This window comes from Cydia splendana, chromosome 10, assembly GCF_910591565.1.
Source record: "Cydia splendana chromosome 10, ilCydSple1.2, whole genome shotgun sequence".
Lineage (NCBI taxonomy): Eukaryota > Metazoa > Arthropoda > Insecta > Lepidoptera > Tortricidae > Cydia > Cydia splendana.
The window spans coordinates 9,884,137-9,907,515 of record NC_085969.1 but is presented as its reverse complement, the minus strand read 5'-3'; the positions used below and the strand labels follow the sequence as shown (position 1 = coordinate 9,907,515).

The window sequence follows — 23,379 nt, the reverse complement described above, 5'->3', positions numbered from 1 at the left end:
CGCCATTTGATTTTGATCCTTATTCTTTAACTGATATGTGTTAACTTTTTAAATATTAATATTCACGCCATCTACTCGAGCATAGGCTGAAGGTTGTGGCGCAATCGCTCGAAAACATGGAACCATACCTTTGGCCCTATAGTCGAGTAGATGGCGTGAATATTAATATTTAATAAGTTAACACATATCACTGAAAGAATAAGGATCAAAGTCAAATGGCGTTCTAACAGTTTTATGTTCTGTCGAAAGATGGCAGTAAATTTACAGTGGCTACATAATTTACTTTGACAATCCGTCTCTATAGACTTTATTCTCTTTGATATAACGAAATCGTCTAGATCCCGAAAAGTCGGCCAAGTTACTGTTTATTAAATAAAACGCACCTATATTCTTGCTCAAATACTAAACGTTTCGTTTTTTAAAATAAAAAATGCTAAAAATGTAATATTTGACATTTTTTTAATTACCAAATCTTGACATCCGCATCCGCGGATGTGAGGCTTTAAATATGCGCATCCGCATCCGCGGATGTCAAAAAATCTGCATCCGCAACATCCCTGGTACTGAACAACCCCAGTGGAAATCACAAAACATTCTATAGCCCCCTCCAGACTATGCGCGTGAATCGCGGGCGAAGCCGCGAACGTGAGTGTGGAGTCGATTTCGCTGTCTGCGAAAATCTCGACGCCACACTCGCGTTCGCGGCTTCGCGCCGCGATTCGCGCACGAGTGAGGAGGGGGCTTATCAGTGTAAATCACATGAGAGATTTGTGAAACCCGTGGCGCCATCTATTATGCTCGTTTTAAACTAAAGCAGAACAAGTTACTTTGCTCTACATGACGGTGTAAAAGTCGGTTTACAGATGGCGTTATCATCATAACCAAGGTCTGTGACGACTGTGGCTCATGTTAGCAACATTAATCTGTACGATTTTGTACTAAATAAATAGAAAAGGATATATATATATTTGGGCTCTGACATTCTGTTTTAAATTTCAAGTATCATTACTTAGAGAGATAACAAGATTGAACCATTCCAAAGCACTCATTATAGCCTTGCTTAACAGCATAAAACCAATTGTGCACTTTGGCAAGAGTGCTCACTGGGCAAGTGGGCACTGTGGCCTAAATAAGCACATACTATGGGGAGACATAGCACAGGGTGATGCAGACTCTGCATAGACGCAGAGGAGACACAACCGTTTCACATCCATATATTATATTCAAAGAAGTTCAAATTTCTCAAAATTAGAAAGATCTTGTAGTTCTTTGAAGCTGCAAGGCTTGACTGAGAACTATAGTTGGTGGCAATCATAATGGCTCAGAAATGGTCACTGATATAAATGCTGAAGTTGGTTATAACTATACATCGGTAACTCGTGGCATTTAGGTAGCACTTAAAAGATTAGTGATGAGCACACATCGGTAACTCGTGGGATTTAGGTAGGAGGCACAGACTAGTGATGTGACAATGTTCTTCCTATACGAGTCGACATTGATATAGAATAAGAACTGGATACCCAATCAGCCGCCAAAAATGGCCCCGCAAAAGTAACGTTAAAACAGATCACGCGTTACTTTTTCGTTTAGTCTTGTATGGACCGCTCAAATGTGAAGTTGTCAACAATGTCGTAAAATGGTCGTAAAAATATGCAAAAATAACAATGATAAAACAAGGAAAAAGCATGGAATGTCTTTCTTTCGGTTAGTTCTTTGGATAGCATTACATATTTTATGTAATCTGGTGGTAATTTCATGGTTTTGAATAAATTATTTTGTTAGTACCAAAGAAGGGACGTGAAGGAACAAAAATCTAATGAGTCGATGTGAGGTCAATACTTTTTTATTTTTATATGGAATTCGTAAGATAAATAAATAAAAATAAAACTAAAAATCATTTATTTCAGGTTCCAGGACCCATATTACATTTACAAAAAAATAAAATAATAATAATAATATAAGAATAAGATATAATATTATGTTTAAATTCGAGATTTCCAAGAAAACCTATGCGACGTGCAGAGGACTGCTATTATAGCAAGAGATAGGGGTGATGCAGTTTTAAACAAGGCAAAACGGCACTTGTGTGTTCGGCCCATTTCCCTGTTTCCGACATAGGGGCTATTCATAAATTACGTCATTTCAAATTAGGGGGGGGGGGGTCTGGACATCGGATGATGCTAGCATGACGTAGGAGGAAACAGGGTCATTCGAAGCATGATTTTTGGATGATTTTAGGGCGGGGGGGGGGGGGGGGTCAAAAATAGATGACGTAATTTATGAATAGCCCCATATACACGACCAATAAGGGCTTACATCGACTAACTGTAAATGCTAAAACTGTCTGAACACAGTGACAACCACAGGATTTTTTTGATAAAGACCATAACCAATCAGTACCAGTAGCGACCTAAATGTCCCCGTGCACTATATGCAAAGAAAGAAAGTGCGAAGAGTATTATGTAGATCTAAAATACACAGTTATTTAATAAGTTGAATTTATTTCAAGGAAAATAGTATTTAAACACGTATACTACTTATTAAAAATAAATTTGTTTTATGATAACTTACACGGGTTGTTACAATGAATTAATTTTATTTGAACTTCCGATCAAATTAAATTTGTTTCTTTTATTACTTTGGTTTTTCTGTACAGTAATACCTATTAAAATGAACCAAAGGGCCTCCATTCGTTCATTATTCTCGTTTGACGTAAATACAATGGTGACGTTACGTTTAGTGCCATCGGACTTAAAGTTTTAACAGTGTTGGTACTAATGTTTATAAATTTGACACTTAATGCTTACGACAGTAAGTTCTTTTCCGAACAAAACATTTATCTTGACTCAAAATTTACGTAAGCGTTTTTATCATCAATGCAAATTTGGCGCTTGTGTCATTCTGACCCACGTTTTGTTGACGTTTTTGTTCCGCTCTGTGTGTCTATTTCTAATATTAAGTCAGTGCGAGTCGAGAAAAAGAAACCACTAAAAAAGGGAAATTAATTAAACTAATCTTTTAAGTGCTACCTAAATGCCACGAGTTACCAATGTGTAGTTATAACCATCATTAATCAATCCATATGAACAGTTTTACATTTTTTGGCAAGATTAAGGGAATTGTTCTCCAATAGATGTTGGCAACTGCATTCAATTTGTGGCGGCCAATTATATAAGTTGGACGCATGTCAATTATTTAAGGAAACTACACATAAATTCATTCACACAAAAAGAGGTACTCACCTTCCTGAGAGGAACCTTGAAGCAAACAATCCTTGTTCCCTCTATTACTTTGCCACATGCCTTGTACGGTATCCACCTGAAAAGAACATGAATTAAAGCAATCGAATGATTCGACTCAATAAAACAAACAATATGCGTGTTTACCCACCGATCTGGAATACTTTTACTCATCTTCACCGATGTCGTGCTTATACCACTGCGTGTCACTGTAAAGTTATGTAAAAATGGTTTGAAGAATGATTGCAAACATCGTATAAGTGGAATTTTGAATTGATAGAAAAGATCTAAATAAATGTAAATAAATATAAGAAAACTAACCTAAAATCTAAATAAATTCAGACATTCAGTGACGACAGTGACGTTGACAGACTACAGACTGCTAAACTTTGAAAAAGTGTCAAAAAATATAATTGAATTCTATATTTTATTCATTTTTATCAAAACTATCCAACATTTAAGATTATACACACATCTCATTATTATTTGTAAGGTAAACTAATATAATAAAAAAAAAATCATTTCAAAATCAATTAATCATGCGCTGCACCCATAAGTGAGAGCGAAAGGGAGATATCGCTTTCTCGCTCTCACTTTTAGGTTTTATCATGAATCTAGTATTTTAACTGGATAAGGCATGATGGGTGGAGGAAATGAGCGAACAGGATAGTCTTATGTATCTTTCAGTAGGAGTAGCAGCGAAAGCGCTATTATTGTTTGTCCTTGTCACAGTCTCACTTTTTTTTTATTCCCCACCTTAAATTAGTATGGGCAATGGTGGGCAACAAATAAATTCGACCAATCACAGTGTCGCATTGCCTATGTTTTGTCCCTCAGACGCACGCGTATACCACTTCTATAGGATCCTACCTTCTATGGGTTTTAGAGCCTTAACACACTACCGCACCGCACCGTTACCTTGCTGCGGTACAGTAGTGTATTACGGCTTTAAACATTGTTTAAGTAATATTTAAAACAGCTAGAAGATATTACCAAGCGTATGACATTTGCGCGAGGCGATTGACGAAATATAACCTTAAAGATTGTTTACAACTTTACATAATTATTAATGGTATTAATTTAATACACTACGAGCTTTAGAAGACTTATAGCAAAACTTGGTTACTGTAATTGCATTCTTAATAAATTTATGAATCTAATGGTATCTTTTAAATTTTGAAAACAGGAAAGAGTTTTTAATGGTTGCTATAGGAACGAAACAATGAAAAGAAAATCTCGTTTGATCGAAGTATCCGAAGATTCCGGTTGCAACAGTTTTGAAAAGAGAATAAGAGGTATTTTCAATAGCACAGATAAGTCCAAAATGCACAGAAACACTATTTGGTACAAGTCTCTTCTCGGGGCTGAGAAAAGCTGCTTAAAACAGGATAAGATAAAAAAGATCCATTATAAGTTTGAAGATGACAAGGAAATGGTAGAGGAATATAACGTAGACACTCAGGTTTTGCTCAGAAGAGCTTGGAAGGTAAAAGGCAAGCTTGGCGGTGAGGGCAAGTGGGATGTGGAAATAGGAGACCCAATTCCTGATGCTACGCCTCATATAGAAGCTGCTGAACTCGTTGAAAGTAATGATCAGGTGTGTTATTTATAAAATACTTTCATTTCATGCTTTGGTATCTGATAATCTTGTCCATGTTTGGTTATTTATATTGGTAACATGTAATTATTTTATCAACAAGCTGTTTATCTCAAAATGCAACCCATACGGTCCCATGCATATAGGGCCATGTATCTTAGAAGATACATGTATCTTAGATGTATAGGTAATATACAAAGAGGGTCGACAAATGAAAAGGCCTTCCATTTCAATTCTTATTGGACAAACCAAAATCGCACTTGCATTGGAAAGTTGTGATTAAATTTGTGTGCTGCTACATTAACTTTTAAATATTTTTTCAGCCAATTGTTTCAAGACGCAACACTAGAGTCAATCTAGAATGGAGGATTAGGAACCTCCCATACCCCATTGAGACTTACTCCGTTAGTGCCAACAATGAGGAGAAATGTATCATAGTTCGGACAACCAATAAGAAGTATTTCAAGAAGCTACAAGTACCTGAATTGATGAGGTTGAATATACCTTTTGAACAGGCTAACATACAATTTAGTCATCAATTTAACACACTTATCATTGTGGTAAGTCAATCTTGTATAATAGAACCGTTTTTCCCCCGAAGGGTAAAAAACGGATATTTAGGTTCCTGCCGAAGCTTGAACCACATTATGAGATAACACCCTTGTAACTCAGCCCTAATCAAGCGAATTCATCAACTAGTAGCGCCATCTATCGCGCTACCCAAGTAGTAATGTCGCCCGGTTGCCAGCGCTCGGCTGCTTTCTCTTCAGTACCACATAAGCCGGCAAGGCCCTTAGGTGTGGTTCAAGCTTCGGCAGGAACCTAAATATCCGTTTTTTACCCTTCGGGGGAAAAACGGTTCTATTTAGGTGTCCATGCCTTCGCTTGAACCACATTATGAGACGTGTTTAAACCTCTGCCGGCGCTGGCCCGGGCGTACTGTGACTGATAATATTTAAATTTATGCAAAAATCACACGATAAGAATATGGGCTTGAAATTTATTCCGTATCGATATACTAAAGGATTGTTTACGTCAAACCTTACTAGATTTTCCTTATTTGTAATTACCGATAGATGAGACAATTGTTAGCACGGACTGGCAACATAAGTTATCCATTGTGACTATAAAACTTTTTATATAAAACAAAACTGTGTGACTATTAGTTGAAAGACTGTCCCTAATATCATAATTAAAGACATAAGTAGGTACTTGTAGGTCGTACAAATTTAAGTGTAACCACTATCTGAAGTAGTAGCTCTGATGCGTGTAACGTGAACCTCATCGAGTGAGTTTTACATTTAACCCGTCCAAACTACCTGATGCTTTCCTTACAATAGCCACTAGGTGATAAAAAGGTTTTGTTGTATGATGTAATGATATTACTACTACTTATCTACTGCTTAACACAAATATAGCACTGCCGGCCCATCCACCGTTTAAAATTTTGTAACTAATTGGAAAAGCTTGGGTCCTCTCTGATTTATTGTATTTTCCAACAATTTAATGTAAATTGGTAAGTTGCATCATAGACCAGATGTAATGTAATATGACTTTTAATGTGGACAAATAACCAAATGTTTGTATATGTACTCACTAGAATACGATATTAACATTATTTAGATATTAATACATAGTTATTGACTACTAGGTATACCAGGTTTATTTGTTAATGGGCTATCCTTACATAAGGACAACATATTCCAAATAGTGAATAGAATCAGGCATCAGGCGTTACTTTGCGGAAATCCATACTAATTAAAACCAAAATATTACTTTGCTAATCCGCGAAAAGATAACGTGCTAGTCAATCAGTGCTAACCCGTTATACTTACTTGCGTATTTTTACATGCAATTAATATTCCCACCCTCCCACCGCAAAAATAAATACGCAAATAAATATAACAAACCACCACCAAAAGAATAAACCTCGACACGTGTTTCGCCTCTCTACGAGGCATCCTCAGGAGTTGTTGACGGTCTGACGCCCGGCAACGGAATGACCTGTCTAGAATGGTCGGCCATATTTATACCTTGACCACTCCCCCTACCGTGCAAGTGTGAGTGAGATGGAAAAATTCGTAATAACGGCGATGACGCAACATTCAATTGTTCGTTAAGAATCATGCCCCTATTGTTGTACCTAATTATTTCCAGTTGTTCCAGAACACCCAAACGCAATCCCTTTTCGCAAACATGTAAAATATCAAAAGAATTATTCTCAGATAAATTTGCAAAGCACTTATTAGATATAGGTCACACTTTATCTGAGAATAATTCTTTTGATATTTTACATGTTTGCGAAAAGGGATTGCGTTTGGGTGTTCTGGAACAACTGGACATAATTAGGTACAACAATAGGGGCATGATTCTTAACGAACAATTGAATGTTGCGTCATCGCCGTTATTACGAATTTTTCCATCTCACTCACACTTGCACGGTAGGGGGAGTGGTCAAGGTATAAATATGGCCGACCATTCTAGACAGGTCATTCCGTTGCCGGGCGTCAGACCGTCAACAACTCCTGAGGATGCCTCGTAGAGAGGCGAAACACGTGTCGAGGTTTATTCTTTTGGTGGTGGTTTGTTATATTTATTTGCGTATTTATTTTTGCGGTGGGAGGGTGGGAATATTAATTGCATGTAAAAATACGCAAGTAAGTATAACGGGTTAGCACTGATTGACTAGCACGTTATCTTTTCGCGGATTGGCAAAGTAATATTTTGGTTTTAACAACATATTCCGTAAATGTGTTAGAAATTATAAACATGATGTTCTTATTTCTTATTTGTGGAAGTAATTGAGATTTATTTCGAATCAAGTACTCCTCTGCCTGAAAGTAGCGTCAGAAAGTGAAGAAGAAAATACAACACTTCATGATTTAATGTATGCGTTACTAGTAACAACTCTCAACAACCTAGCAGTAGTTTCAACTGAGGCGATAATACATTCTTCCTTACTGATTAGTTTTAGGTGAGGGTTGCTTTAAAAACTACCATATTAATAGTAAGCCATATTAATTCTTATATGAAATGGTAGGCTCCTACTTATTTTAAGTGTCATTTATGCTGCTAAATTTACTACTCCCCCCAGATAACTGAAAACTTGCCAATTAGGCTGGTGCCGGGTCAACCAATCTTTAAATGATGTGCTTGTCAGTCATGCAAGCGAATAAACGAATGAACAGAATCACTGACACGCAGGTGACAACCGTATGGAGGCGATGATTATGAATTTAAAGTGATGCTGACAACTCTAGTTGTTGTGGATGGCATCTCACCATGATGTTGTGCGTAGACTGAAGATCCGTCTACCAGGTAGGATATTTTAGAAGATTTTTTAATCTTTGAATAATTCCAATGCCTTCACCTATAATTTTTAGGCTAATTATAATAAAGGCTTGTAATTGTAGGTTGTTTAATGTTCACTCTTTCTGGTGGATAGCTGATTCCCAAACTGAAGATTATATGGTTCGCGCGCTGGTAATGGATTGTGCTTTATTGTTAGACTTAGCACGATTTGTGAGTTTTTAATGCTTTCGTATACATACGATCTTCTAATAAGAGTGTAAAAACCTCTTGACTGACGATGAAAGACTCTTTGAGTAAGAGTAGGGGAGGTGGACCTATCCACTTTAAATTGTAGTGCAACCTTTTCAAACCAATTGCGGAACTTTCTTAACACCCAGACAAATTAAAACATTATTATTATTTATATATGGTCCGAACCAGTAAGTTCTTGGCATTACACCATTGCAGTGGCATAATACATCAGTCAAATCTTACAAAAAAATGTCCTAAAAAAACAATGCGTGATGTAGTTCTATATTTTTTGTATGTTGTTTGGAGTCCTTGGAGGAATGTGAAACTATGTTTTGCAAGCAAAAAAAAGTTGTGCTCCCTGCGTAATTTGCAAAAAACTGCAAAAATTTCGGAGTTTTTTCAGTTTTTGCCGTTTTATGATAAAACTATGGGTTTTTGGTCAAAACTTGCTATGTAACGTTAAAAGAACATTAAATTTGGAACAATTTAAGCCCATGTACAGCGCCGTATGTTAAATAGTTCATGAGATATGGAACTTTAAAAAAAGGGTATTTTTTTCCTTAGAATGAAATTTTTAGTTTTTCCTATATTTCAGGACAAATATCGGCACAACCGCTCATGCTATGAGATATATTGCGATGATTGATTTAAGCGCAAAAAAGGGTCAGTAAGTTCTACAGTTCTCTAGTTATCGTAAAAAAATGTAATTGCTATAATGAGGAAGGCAACTAATGTATTGTTTAAGGCATTGTCAAAATCCGTACAAAAGGCAGTACCATCGTCGAGAGTGACATCTACGATTAGCTTTTACCGGTCTTCTCCGATAGCAGCAGAGCATTGTTAGAGATCAACCATTTTTAAAATGCACTCCCCTCTTAAGCACTTCATTCATTCAGTAATAAAATCAATATACAAACTGTAGTTTGGCTTGTTTTTAGGCTCCACTTTTTGGTCGTAGCCATTGATTGTAGTCTACGATACCGATTCTTATTTAAGAATTAGTTCTTGTTTTGTACGACCTTGACGATAGTTCACGGTGATTGGCGTGGTGTTGGCGAAACGCACCAGAATCACTGGAAGTTGTGTCAATAGATATCTAGCTGTCGCTTTTTGGCGCTCTTGAGTGTACTGTGAGTCGTGTTAAATACAAGATCACGATAATATCCTAACCACAACAAATTGATACATCAGAATCAGCTACCATTACCCACGCTAAGTATATGTTTGTGCTATAGGCATGTATGTGACTCAGTCTTGTCAAGTTACCAGTATATTATAACTTCTTCAGTGGTTTACCGTATTTACACGTAATATTGCAAATTCTTTTCCAATGGCTGTTAAGGCTAAATGTATGTGGAGCTACTGCTCAGTGAGTTGTCAATCCACGGGTTGTGACTATAAATACCTATTTCAGTCTTTACTGTATATTGTATTTATAGTCTGGACCAATTAAAAATAAAAATAATTGGACTAATTTGTCAATAGAAAATACGGCAAATACATATTGAAGTTTTTGAGTTACAAATTGGATATTTAAGTACCGATAACTAAAAATTTGTAAATTATTTGGCATATTACAGCTATGTGTAATTCGTAACCAAATATATCTCAATGTTAACATGATTAACTAATTATGCCAAAAGAATGTCTCATTTCTAGAAAGTAACAAATGTATGCAATCTGCCCGGCTTGGCAGAGCATGCATCATGTCAACACACACTTATCTATACCTTACTGAATAAAAACTAGAACATACTACGTGTTTCGTTTAGTTCTTCTTCTATTCCCGATTTAGTTTGTCAATCTATACACCTATGTATGTAGTTAAGACTCGTAGTAATAGGATATTGCTAGTTAAAACCCGTGGATTATAACACAAACGTATACCTAGAGTAATGGTAGCTGATTCTGATGTATCAATTTGTTGTGGTTAGGATATTATCGTAGCTGATTCTGATGTATCAATTTGTTGTGGTTAGGATATTATCGTGATCTTGTATTAACACGACTCACAGTACACTCAAGAGCACCAAAAAGCGACAGCTAGATATCTATTGACACGACTTTCAGTGATTCTGGTGCGTTTCGCCAACACCACGCCAATCACCGTGAACTATCGTCAAGGTCGGATCAAAACAAGAACTAATTCTTAAATAAGAATCGGTATCGTAGACTACAATCAATGGCTACGACCAAAAAGTGGAGCCTAAAAACAAGCCAAACTACAGTTTGTATCTTGATTTCATTACTGAATGAATGAAGTGCTGAAGAGGGGAGTGCATTTTAAAAATGGTTGATCTCTAACATCGCTCTGCTGCTATCGGAAAAGACCGGTAAAAGCTAATCGTAGATGTCACTCTCGACGATGGTACTGCCTTTTGTACGGATTTTGACAATGCCTTATACAATACTGAATTGCCTTCCTCATTATAGCAATTTCATTTTTTTACGATAACTGGAGAACTGTAGAACTTACTGACCCTTTTTTGCGCTTAAATGAAAGGTAATTAAATTTGCTACAACTTTATTCATCGCAATATATCTCATAGCATGAGCGGTTGTGCCGATATTTGTCCTGAAATATAGGAAAAACTAAAAATTTCATTCTAAGGAAAAAAATACCCTTTTTTTAAAGTTCCATATCTCATGAACTGTTTAACATGAGGCGCTGTACATGGGCTTAAATTGTTCCAAATTTAATGTTCTTTTAACATTACATAGGAAGTTTTGACCAAAAACCCATAGTTTTATAATAAAAGTGCAAAAACTAAAAAAACTCCGTAATTTTTGCAGTTTTTTGCAAATTACGCAGAGAGCACAACTTTTTTTTGCTTGCAAAACATAGTTTCACATTCCTCCAAGGACTCCAAACAACATACAAAAAAATATAGAACTACATCACGCAATGTTTTTTTATTGTAAGATTTGACTGGTGTATAAACCACGGGTGTCTCATGATGTCATGATGTCATCTAATCTCAAGTACTGCCAGCACCGGCGCGCGCGGGCGATGCTGTGGCACAATTCCTGTCAAACCTTAACACGTGTAGACGCGTTCATTACCAAATATTAATTTGATTACTTAATTTGTACTTTGAAGCCCCAATCCGCATTAGGCCAGCGTGGGGGCTATAGCCCAAGCCCTCTCGCGAGTGAGAAGAGGCCTGTGCCCAGTAGTGGGACGTATATAGGCTGAATTATTATTATTATTAATTTGTAGGTACTTTTGATTAGAAATTTAGCAATACAAGGACGTTGTATGTTGTTTATTGGCTTTCGTGCAATTAAGTTGTGTATCATTTGATTATCTTCAGGGAACCCTAGGGTTAATTAGGCATCATGATGCCCACAAATAAACAATTATTTGATGATCTAGGCCTTTCTGCGACATATTATATTTATGTCACTACCTTGACGAAATCATAGTATAAATAATAGTATGTACTATTACGACAGATTTTGACCACAAGGTGGTGCAAGCGCGAGCAGGCGTCCATTCTATAGCGGTGCGCGGCAACTACTAGTGCTAGACACCAAAATTAGCGACGCGACGAAATCGCGGAGTGAGCTACGCCTGACGTAACGTTGATATATGTCTACTGACATCTCATATATACTGTATTTAATGATATAAGCATATTATCATGAATATATAAATATATGAATTGTAGTTGTCTTCACAACTAATGCTGTAATTCGATTAGCGGCGCATCTGCCCTATAACCAAGACACGATGATTTTGTAGGGTACTACACCTGGAATTGATTGCATTGAAGATGACGTTTCCAATTACATGCTCTACGAGACCTGTTACAACAGTATGCTGTAAACCCTGGACTACAACCTTTCAGCTAAGCTTATAATACTTAGATCTGGCAATGACTGCAGAACTAGTGTTGATTTTCAGAGTAAATTGCAGGGTCTATTTAACCGGCGAACATATTTGTAGTCATATTTCGCTTAGATCGTGCATTTTGCCTGAACCACCGTATGTTGTTATTCTTCTATAAAATCACGCGAGTACTTCCTTATCTGCAAAGGGAACCTCTCATCTGGAAATCGAAAGAAGGATATTTCTGATCCGTGTTCTTTCAGAATCCGGTATCTGCTATCGGTGACTGCCTGCAAATATTTTCTACATATTACGCATGTGTGTACGTTTACGTACGTTATACGTTTTTCTGTACGTTGGCTTGCCCCGCAGTCCACATGGTTTCAAAGTTTCTGAAGTGACTTCATTTTAATTTGTCTATTTGGAAAAATTAAACAATCATCGTTTAGATTTAAAGCCGTGGACCGTGGCTGTTGGTTCGACAGCTTAGTTCCCTTAGTCGGCTTCACCTCTAATTCAATTCGCGATTTTTCGAAACAGAATCAGTAACACCACTCTAACTACCGAAAAATCTTTTCATAAATTCTTTATTTGTGACGTTCCACGGAAAAAGGTACCTTATGAGGGTTTCTAGTTTCGGAGATATGAAATGTTTTGTAAAGAGGTGAAAAAATGCTAATTTTTTTTTTATTGTGTGATCTGAAACCTTAATGCGTAACGTTTGTTTACCTGTTTTTATTTTTGTTATAAGTTAGTTATAAGCCTAGTAATGTCGTCTCAGAGTTTAGTAGAAAAGGTACCTTATGGAAAAAAGATTGAAAATTCCCAAAAAAACTAGTCAATACGGGAAAAGAAGTTTGGTAGAGAACTGTATTAGCATTCTGCAAAACTAATTTGATAATTTCAGTTCTGGTTGGGGCGCCTCGCAAATATTATGACCGTACATCGACCGACATCACAAATCCAAGTAGCCTGCTATTATACCAAAGTTACTCTCGTCAAGTCTTTCTTAACTAGAATAATCTTCATTTGGTTTGGTCGCATGCAGTAAATCAGCCATTGGTTTGCTGAAAAATGCCAATACCCGACGCATTACCTTATGGAATATCTGAGGTCATTGAACCTCAATGCCGCTTATCTTCAATAGCAACCGAAATATATTATTGATAAGAAATAGACGATTTATACCATCTTAACCCCAAAATATTATTAGTTTATCCTAACTGTTCCATCATCATCATGCCTCATCATGTAACTTAATCACAAGGTACCTTTTCATTACATACAAATTATTGGTCTTTTTTAAGATTATTATGACGAAGAACTAATTAAATTTGGGGCAGTTTAATGTAAATTAATATTTTCTATTCATAAAAGATAAACTGTAATATGATTGATATTTTGTAGTGATGTATTATTAGATTTATTTCCATAAGGTACCTTTTCGTAAATGTATGGAGCAAATACTGTTATTGTTATGTAAGTTTAAAGTGGCATAAGGGGTTAAATATAGTATTTAGTTGGGGTTTTAGGATTTATTTCATTTGAATGACAGAATTTCTTTCATATGTGCTCAGAAAAATTGATTGTGTGTCACATTAAAAGTAAAAATATTCAATTTTGTGATTTTATATAAAAAAGTCAGAAAATACATTTTCACCTCTAAATCGGTATTGTTTTTTGCTTAAACTGTCTGTCAGTGTCGTTTTCTAATAGATAAAATTTAAATCTTGAGAGCTCATTGCAATCAATCGTGAAAATGAAATAAAACTTTATTTTCAAGAGATTGGCTAGTATACACATAAATCAGTCGATATCAAAAGTTTCTATTTGCATTACAGAACAAGTCGCAATATTTTTTTAATCTCACATATATAAGGTATTATTATTTGTAGTCAACTATGTAACTTACTTCAGGAACATAGTTTTTTAGGCGGCTAAACTTAAAACTTCTCTATCGTAAAGTTGCTAATTTCACAACATTATTTTCAAAAAATCATATCTCTGTAACTACGCAACCTAGAAGGTTGATCTTTTGTGTTATCGATAGCTTATTTATTGTAGATTACTGGGGTATGCATAACTCCATACCCGCCATAAGGTACCTTTGACCGTGGGACGTCACATTTATTTACATAACTTGAAGGAGCGCTTCATCTTCTACATAGGCATAACATTTACCACTAAAGAAACCGATGTTTCACCTATTGAACAATCATGGGTAACTATGCGGATTGCCATACTAAATTAATATTTTACTAGTTGGTCCTTTTAGACATATACCGCCTGTTTCCGATAGTTATATTACCAGTAAGAGTTCATTCATTTCCTTTGAAATTTAACTATGTAACGTTTATGGTCAACGTTTTATGATGCATGATTGTTATACCAACGGCAGGTCGATAACACAACCGGCTGCTTAGATAATCTTCCGAAGTGGAGCTTGTTACTTACAGCATTTGAACCTAATTTCACAAGTTTCTACCTGACTGATGTGAATGGAGCACTAATTACATTATAAATGCCTTTGTCAGTTCGGTCTATTGGACGGAATGCGATGGAAGGTACTTGCTGTTTTCTACGTGTTTCTCTTAGTTCAGTGGTCTCTGTTTCACAGCTACATAGTAGACGATTTAAAGTAAGTAAAAGATTTCTCTTTGTAACAGGCCGCAATTTTTTAGCTAATGGTCAATATTTAGAGAGTATACAGGAGATGCTTCAGTATTCCCAAAGACACTATCAACCTGACTAGTCATTCATCATTCAAAAGAGGGATTTAGTGCGATGATTTTTCACTAATATATACGAGTATCATAAACTCTATAATTTTCAGGTTTAGAGCCGCAATAAAGAGATATCTCTTGTTAGCCTATGACAGAGCCGTAAATGAATTGGCATTATACTTGTATTGGTATTCCTATTCAGAAGAGGGAGTTTTAGTTTTCTTTCCTTCTTTAAGGCTAACGTCAATTTTCTTGCCTCCCCCTCTCTCTTTATGGTATAGGATCTAGTTGGGCAAAGTATAACACAAGGTTTTTCACTTTGTACTTTTCCCTTTTCACAGTTTCTTAACTGCTATTTTTCATGGCCAGTTAGTCATACAGTTTAGGATCCTCAGAATGTATATTTTTGGTTTGTTTGGTATCTCACGGCAACTGTTTGTTATCGACCTAGACCAACATTTGTACACGACCAAGACGGAAACCTTCCTTTTTCCTGGCAGGTTGAGACAATTACTGTAACTGCATTTCATTATCAATATCGCGCCAAACCCGCTAATAGCAATTCTGCTGCTCGTCGTTCTAAAATAAGGTGACACACCATTTGGTCGGCTACAATGATGATAACGCCCACTAAGTCGTGCATTGGTTCATGACCATGCAGATCTTAAATGCGAGGCCGACTGTGCAGACATCGAACGATAAAGCGACCAATAAGACGTCCGCTACCGTATTAATGGTAGACCATGAGACAACGGTTTTTGTTTAACAAGACAACATCATTTCAATGTCATTTCAGAGGACGATGCGATATCATCTCATAGGACGACGTATTAATGTCTCACGATACGACAAAATGTAGTCTTATGGAACAATGCAATGTAGTCCTATGGGACGCAATATCCTCTCACGGGACGATACCACAGGATGGCGCAATGTCTTCTCACATGATGACGTAACTCATCGCGATGCCTGTCGTATCACAGGATGACGCCTTATTGTTTTACAGGACGACGCTTGATGTCCCACAGGACGATGTCATGTCATCTCACGGGACTGAGTGAGACGCGCAACGATGCTTGTCGTCCAACGGGACGACGCTGTGTGCCATTTATACCCGTAGGTATTCTTTTTATGATGATGGCTATAAGAGCTCACTTAGTCTCATCGCTGGGCCACGGGCACTGAGCGGAATGTCACAAGGTCTTTTAACGAGACGATGCTCGTCGTCTTACAAGACGCTGCCATGTCGTCTGTCAGGACAATACCATGTCGTGTGTCAGGACGATACCACGGGACGACGCCTTGTCGTCTCACAGGACGACGTCTTGTCGTCTCACAGGACGACGTCTTGTCGTCTCACGGTACGACGCCTTGTCGTCTCACGGGACGACGCCTTGTCGTCTCACGGGACGACGCCTTGTCGTCTCACGGGACGACGCCTTGTCGTCTCACGGGACGACGCCTTGTCGTCTCACGGGACGACGCTTATCGTCTCATGGGACGACGCCATGTCGTCTCACGGGACGACGCTTGTTGTCCCACAGGACGAGGCCATGAGGCGTAAGTACCCGTGTACTTTTTATGACGGTGCCTGTAGGAAGGTCACTGCGTCTCGTCGCTGGGCCATGGGCACCGAGCGGAATATCACGAAGTCGGAGGTTTTCAAAATATTTTTACGATTTAAATTTCTTGATCTTTTTAAACTTGCTTTGTAAACGTGTTGCTCGGCTGAGTTACAAAAGCGTACTGAAGAGAAAGCAGCCGAGCGCTGGCAACCGGGCGACATTAGTACTTGGGTAGCGCGATAGATGGCGCTACTAGTTGATGAATTCGCTTGATTAGGGCTGAGTTACAAGGGTGTTATCTCATAATGTGGTTCAAGCGAAGGCATGGACACCTAAATAATTATGATCTTGATTAATTTCAGCAGTTGTTTTTTTTTTAAATGATATAGGAGGTAAATGAACATACTAATTACCTGATGCCATGGACAACACCAGACGGGTTGTAAGTGTGTTGTTGGTGTATAAGATGGGAGTATGCTCTTTTCTTGAAGGTTGTATTAGTCCGGAAATACCGCAGGTGACAGTTCATTCCACAATTTAGCTGTGCGAGGCCACAGAATAAATAATAGTACTATCATAGGTACAGAAATGACACCTTCTACAAAACTGAAATTTGACTGATTCAGGGACAAAGTGGGGACAAATCATGTTGTCCCTTTCTAATGTATGGCACTATCCCTTTCGACTATCTAGGGTTGTCAAATTTCAAGTAATTATCTGTGGTTGTGCATGCAAAGGAACATCGAGTTTTGCCAACCCTAATAATTGCTCATAGAAACGCTGGACCGAAAAGAGCTGAGAGTGTCGAAAAGGTCCAGTGTCACCCCACTGGCGAGGAAGGAAGTTTCTAGAAGACGCACATTTGAGGACTACCTAACATGGAAATGTTGTCACATAGGGTTATGGTGAAATTGTATGGTATTTTCATGAATATCAAGACAAAAAATACTTTTCTGCATTACAGAATCATCATCATCATCATTCAGCCTATATACGTCCCACTGCTGGGCACAGTCCTCTCACTCGCAAGAGGGCTTGGGCTATAGTCCCCACGCTGGCCCAATGCGGATTGGGGACTTCACATACACCTTTTGAATTTCTTCACGGATGTATGCAGGTTTCCTCACGATGTTTTCCTTCACCGAAACGCAAATGGTAAATATCAAATGATATTTCGTACATAAGTTCCGAAAAACTTATTGGTACGAGCCAGGATTTGAACCCGCGACCTCCGGATTGAAAGTCGGACGTCATATCCACTCGGCCACCACCGCTTTTTGCATTACAGAATACATTGCAGAATTAATGTCACTAACCTACATAGAAAAACTTATTGGCATGTAAATATATCCTAAGTTTCTCATTTCAGTATAAGAAGCCTCAACAACTTTTGGATTTGGATAAGGACTGGTATGAAGAACTAAAAAAGGTAAAGGCAGTGAAAGACATACCCAATGAATGCCAAACACAATAATTTAAAGTTTCATAATGTTGGAAAATAAGAAGGTTTATGTTTTATGTAATAATTTTATTTACGTAACTTACTTTTACATCTAGTCTTAACAATTTAAAATAAGTTTACACATTTCATTTAAATAAATGAATAATGATAAGGTTCTGGTTTTATTTATTAACCCATTCATGGCCACGAACCGCTGAGCGTACACAATACGCCGGGCCACCATACAAACCGTTTTTAGCTAAAACGTATGACTCAGCTTATGGGTCTCGAGCCTGGCGCGCACGGTAAATAAATCGCCGCTTATGAAGCCGGCCAGTTGAACAGCATTATGCAGCATTTTTACTAACCACCGTTTTTCTGTGCCTATAAAAAAACTAATTATTGCAGTTTGGTTAGGCGGGTTCAAATTCCGGTAATCCATAGTCATGGTCACAAAATACGAAATCACTAAACAGCACAGGACTATAAAGTCGCCCACGAATAAATCGTGACCAAATAATATTTCCCATGTTACTCCAAAATACATCTCTAATAGGGGGGATGGGATGAATCATTTCTTGAACTCTTGTGACAAATACCACATGAAAGATAATACCGCCGCGCCGCCGCCGCTCGGATGCATTCCTTGTTTATTGTCCAAGTGTGAAGTAGAATTTCAGTATATTTACTATATTGCACAGATAGTAAACCAAACTTGAATATTCTAGACCCTGTTTTCATTAAAAAATACGTGTTTATAATTTTTTTACCTAATATACCTTATAGAAATGGTTGTTAGCTTATATGATACTTACGTTATTACATCAAATTACGTTTCGTTTAAGTTTAAATCACAATTTATTCAAGACTCACATGTGAGTCACTGGCCCTGCGGAACTGTTTGAGCATGACCCATACGCTGAGTCGCTGGCCCTGAATGGGTTAAGTACCACATGGGTAACTTATTAGGTAAGAGTCAACATTGCTAACATTAACCTTTTCGCCGCCGTGTCAAAGACTAAAGCTGTCACTCGGACGCCACGTCACCGAAGTGTCAACTTTATGCACATGCACGTAGGTCTATGGGGTTTGTGACCGATTAACCGGTTTGTTGAGTCTTCCATTTTCGAAAACTTTTGACGGCGAACAATTATTTCATGACACCACAGGCGTGCCTTACGCCATAGAATATGATGGCACGCCTGTCGTGTCATACGCCACACGTTAAAAACATTGATGACACGCCTGTCGTGCCATCCGCATCCAAACGGTTAATCCTTCGAGCAACACGAAAGGGAGGCGGCATTCGCACTATTTCCCCTCTGCCGAGGTACAAGATTAGCGCGTCAATCTAATCTAGCGCGGGTAATAAAACTAGTTGCACTTGGATTTTTCACTAGACCAGACCGAGTCCAGACGCGCGCGTGAACACTGCTGCACAAAAATGCCTGTTTGCTCGGTTTTTTGTTATAAAAAGAGGTCGGGGACATCAAATTTACAAAAAGAAAGTGTTACATTTCACATGTAATATTTTTTTTACATATCATACGTTTAATTACATTCAAACACAATTATTATATTTTAGTCTCATGTAATTGTTGGATTTATCGATTTTGCTCGCTCAGTACAAATTGCGGATCGGTCGAGCGACAAATCCGACTTCTCATCTCTCAGAATACAATAATATACTTCAACGAAAATGTGTTAGTGTGCGTGTTGTGACACTTGTCACTCGTCCGTACACAAAAAGAGATCGAGGTTTGCAAGATTTGTCTTTGACGTGTGTCATTTTCTATGTATTTGTGTCGTTATTACAGATTGGATTTTGTATATAAGTGTGTGAGAAGTGCGACTGTATGCACCTTTCTCCCCGCGAAAAATGGCAGAAAGATTTGTACGGTGAGATATCGCTTGGGCCCCTCCCTTCCGATGTGTCGGAAGCCGGTGTTGCTCGAAGGGTTAATCCGTCTTTGGCGTTGGACCTGCGGTGCGGATATATTGGTCATTGGCGTCCAAAAGGTTTAATGATTTGACACTTGCAAGATTGGTGAATATGTTACAAATGTTACAATGACTACATACATTTTACTTGATAATTCATCAGTATGAATACCTAAAACTACTGCAAGATTTCCACATTGTGTGCTAGCATTCATTTTACCAGGCACCAGCCTGTGAAGATCTACCAAGATCTTCACAAATTGTACTGTGGGTAGGCAAACCCAGCCGCCCAACCACCGCGCGTGTACCTCCCACGGGACGTCGTCCTCCTCCCAGTCCTTGAGGCTGCCGTCGCAGTAGAAGCACTTGGTCTTGTCGCTCTGGCCGATGTAGTAGAAGCCGGCCTCGGCGAGCTCCTCGGGCTTCTGCTTCATGCTCTTGGGCCAGTCTTTGAAGGTGCGGAGGCGGTCGGCCTCGGTGTTGTAGCGCGGGTGCGGGGGCACGCTGGCGCCGGCGGGCGGCGCGCGCATGCCGCACTCGTCCTGCCCTCTAGTCATCTGGTGGTTGCTGTTGGGCACAGGCGGTGTTGGTAGTGGCGGCGGGGCTGGTGCTGGGCTAGCTGGCTGTCTGGGTGGCAAATTTTTGTGCCTCAAAATTCAAATGCATAAAAGCAGTAAGTCGGACCACAATGACAAGGTCCAAGCTTAGAGCATTTAATAACTGGAGTTGCCTTTAAGAACTTACCCCTCTGCCGAAAACCTTGCACAATTGTGCAAAGTTTTGTATGGAATGACGGTTATCTGTCATGGCTATTTGTATGTTGTGTACAAATCATGTAAAAATAGTCATACATTTGACGTGCCCCTCCCCCGCAAATATCGGCAGACTGTTTTGTACAGAAAAGGACAGCCAAGACGTCTCCAGTTACTAAATGCTCTAAGGGTCCAATGCAAGGACTAAAATATAAACTATGTTCTGTCAGGCTAGCGCTAGCAGATGATTGGCGCGACAGTATCTCGCGGTGAGATAGACTATGTGTCTCTCTTTAATTAGAAAAAGACGGGTAGTCCATCCCGCCGCGAGATACTGTCGCGCCAATCATGTGCTAGGCCTACAGTAGAGACACTCAATCCTTATTAGGTTGTATCTTTACTAATCATCCATAACCAATGCTTTTGCCTGTTCCTGCAATTCCTTCTCATCAATCTCTTTGTCCAACAACCCTCTAGCTTGCAAATACTCTCCATATTGTTTTGGGATCCCCATAAATGTTTTCATTTTGGCCCGAATTTGCTTCCAGGTCTCTTGATAAAAGTTTTTCTTGTCTCTGGCCATTGCTTTATAGTCATGGCCATATTTGTCTAATAAATATGTGAGGTATTCCACTTGGCCTTTGGGTAACCTGTCAGAAAAAATTACATTGCGTTTATGGAGTACAATATAGTGTGCAAAAAAAATTTTAGAAAACAGATATTCTTGTTGAAACTTGGGCTTAATTTAGCATTATATTTGGCCTAGCATAATCACTATAAAGAATAAATATATATAAATTTTATAATATGCATACTAAATTGTTTCTAACATTAATCACATATTCTCTAATCACAGTTTCCAAATTGATATCAATAATTAGGTTCCCTCGAGTTAATTAACCAAAAAAGCATGTATATAAAAAATTCAGTAACGTTCATCTAATTGATATGCCTGTTATCAGTTATCAGGTCGGAGAATGTATCAATAGCTAAAGTGCAATAGGGTTTGAGAGCAAACATAATGTACTATACTTTGTCACTTGATTAATTTAAGTACTGATTGTTTTAGACCTATATTTCATTATTTAAATAACTCTTTTTACTTTCAAAGAGAATAAAAGCGAATTATAAATGTGTTGGTGTGCTCACATGAATCTTCTTTCCCTTGGTGCTCGGGCTTCTTTTTCTAATCTTTCCACAACTTCTTTTTTAGGAATTATATTCACTTCAGTATCTTCTTCCGATTCGGACGATTCCTCCTGGTTGACAATTTTTTTAGCCCGTTTTAACTGTTCCTGTTTGTAATTCGGAATTTTTATCGCTTTATTAGGATCATTCGCAAGTCCCATCTCTTTAAGATTACGAAGTGTCGACTTTTTCATGTCCCAGGCTTCCTTAAGAGTTTTACTGCAAATATAAGAATAAATTTAACCTGTCCTTCACTAAATAATTGTGATAGGGACACATAATTACGAAAATCATACCAATTTACTTGACCAGTACTGCGTTGTTTAAGATGCATTCTTTTGCGATTTAGTTTGTGAAGGAACTTCTTTTTACGATGCTGCTTTTTAATCTTCATGTTGATTGTGTTTTACTTCACAAGGGTGAATTAATGCAACAAAAATTAAGCTAAACAACTACAACGTAAAACCACGTGTATTTGACGTTTGGTTTGCGATCATTTTGAGTATTTTGACAGGTTCGCATTGTTGCCAGGGCTCAGGAGTCATAAGTTACGTTTCGTTTCCCTAAAAGTCACGTTTTTGCTGCTCAAGTCACATTTTTATATTATTGTAGGTAAATCGATTTTAGAAGAAATCAGAAAATAATTCATTTCACAAAAAATCTACTTACCTTATATATGATTTTTAGGGTTCCGTTCCCCAAAAGGAAAAATGGAACCCTTATAGGATCACTCGTGCGTCTGTCTGTCTGTCCGTCTGTCACAGCCTATTTTGACGGAAACTACTACACCAATTAAGTTGAAATTTGGTACACATATGTAAATTAGTGACCCAAAGACGGACATGTAAGTCATGTAACATAAACAAATGAATGTTAAGCATGGGGGCTACTTTTGGGGGGTCAATGAGAAAGTTAAAAAATAAAGTTTTTCCATAACCTAAGCAAATTAGAAAAATCTGCGGAAATAATTCGTGTAGTTTTTGAAAATTGGTACAGGTATAGCTTGTGGTGTCCAGATAAATATACTAAAAGCCCTCGAGGGTAGGGGGTGTGCTGAGGGTGCAGGGGGGTTGAAGATACTTTTTTTCATATTTTTGTTCATATCTTGAATATCTGTACAAATAGCATTATAATTACTTTAGACAAAAGTTTTATCATAAAATTTCCTACAAATTTGGTTATGTTTATTTTTACTCTACGATCAATACTTTAGGAGCTACAGGCTGTTAAAGTTAAATAAGAGGTAAAAAATAGACGATTTAAGAAAACTTCGTTTTTTCGTAATTGTTCATCATAAATAAAAAAACTAGAGTAAGCAAGCTAACTGACCTGCTGATAAAATATAAAAAAAAAACCGGCTAAGAGCATGTCGGGCCATGCTCAGTGTAGGGTTCCGTAGTTACCCGTCTGTCAAAATAGACTATTAGCAAAAACTCAAAAACACCTATACCGATTAGGTGCGCTATATTTTTCCTTGAACGTGGACGCATTCATTGGAAACATACGGTCTTAGAGTTAGCCGAAATAAACCCGAGTATTTAAAGTGCCCATTTGGCGG

The 23,379-nt window shown here is 37.9% G+C and overlaps 4 protein-coding genes across 4 annotated transcripts in view; 1 reads left to right on the top strand and 3 right to left on the bottom strand.

The window, feature by feature from the left end:
* Positions 1 to 3,577, bottom strand: part of LOC134794253 (RNA/RNP complex-1-interacting phosphatase) — a 71,909-nt gene extending 68,332 nt beyond the window's left edge. Inside the window, exons 1-2 of the mRNA XM_063766010.1 lie at positions 3,391 to 3,577; positions 3,243 to 3,318 (exon numbers count right to left, since the gene is read on the bottom strand). Of these exons, the coding sequence (XP_063622080.1) occupies positions 3,243 to 3,318; positions 3,391 to 3,413 (99 nt within the window). The 5' untranslated portion in view covers positions 3,414 to 3,577. The remainder of the gene's footprint in view (positions 1 to 3,242; positions 3,319 to 3,390) is intronic.
* A 784-nt stretch (positions 3,578 to 4,361) lies between these two features.
* Positions 4,362 to 18,112, top strand: LOC134794257 (protein DPCD). Its single transcript, XM_063766017.1, has 3 exons — positions 4,362 to 4,836; positions 5,160 to 5,396; positions 17,869 to 18,112. Exons 1-3 carry the CDS (start codon positions 4,462 to 4,464, stop codon positions 17,971 to 17,973), a joined length of 717 nt encoding a protein of 238 aa, XP_063622087.1. The 5' UTR covers positions 4,362 to 4,461; the 3' UTR covers positions 17,974 to 18,112.
* Positions 18,113 to 19,900: 1,788 nt separating this feature from the next.
* On the bottom strand, positions 19,901 to 21,025 carry LOC134794263 (death-associated inhibitor of apoptosis 1-like). Its single transcript, XM_063766025.1, has one exon. It carries the CDS (start codon positions 20,436 to 20,438, stop codon positions 19,962 to 19,964), a length of 477 nt encoding a protein of 158 aa, XP_063622095.1. The 5' UTR covers positions 20,439 to 21,025; the 3' UTR covers positions 19,901 to 19,961.
* Positions 21,026 to 22,305, bottom strand: LOC134794260 (nucleolar protein 16). The gene is made up of 3 exons (XM_063766022.1): positions 22,118 to 22,305; positions 21,783 to 22,040; positions 21,026 to 21,283 (listed from the first exon to the last, which is right to left on the bottom strand). The coding sequence occupies exons 1-3, from the start codon at positions 22,213 to 22,215 to the stop codon at positions 21,034 to 21,036; spliced, it is 606 nt and encodes a 201-aa protein (XP_063622092.1). The 5' UTR covers positions 22,216 to 22,305; the 3' UTR covers positions 21,026 to 21,033.
* Positions 22,306 to 23,379: the final 1,074 nt, after the last annotated feature.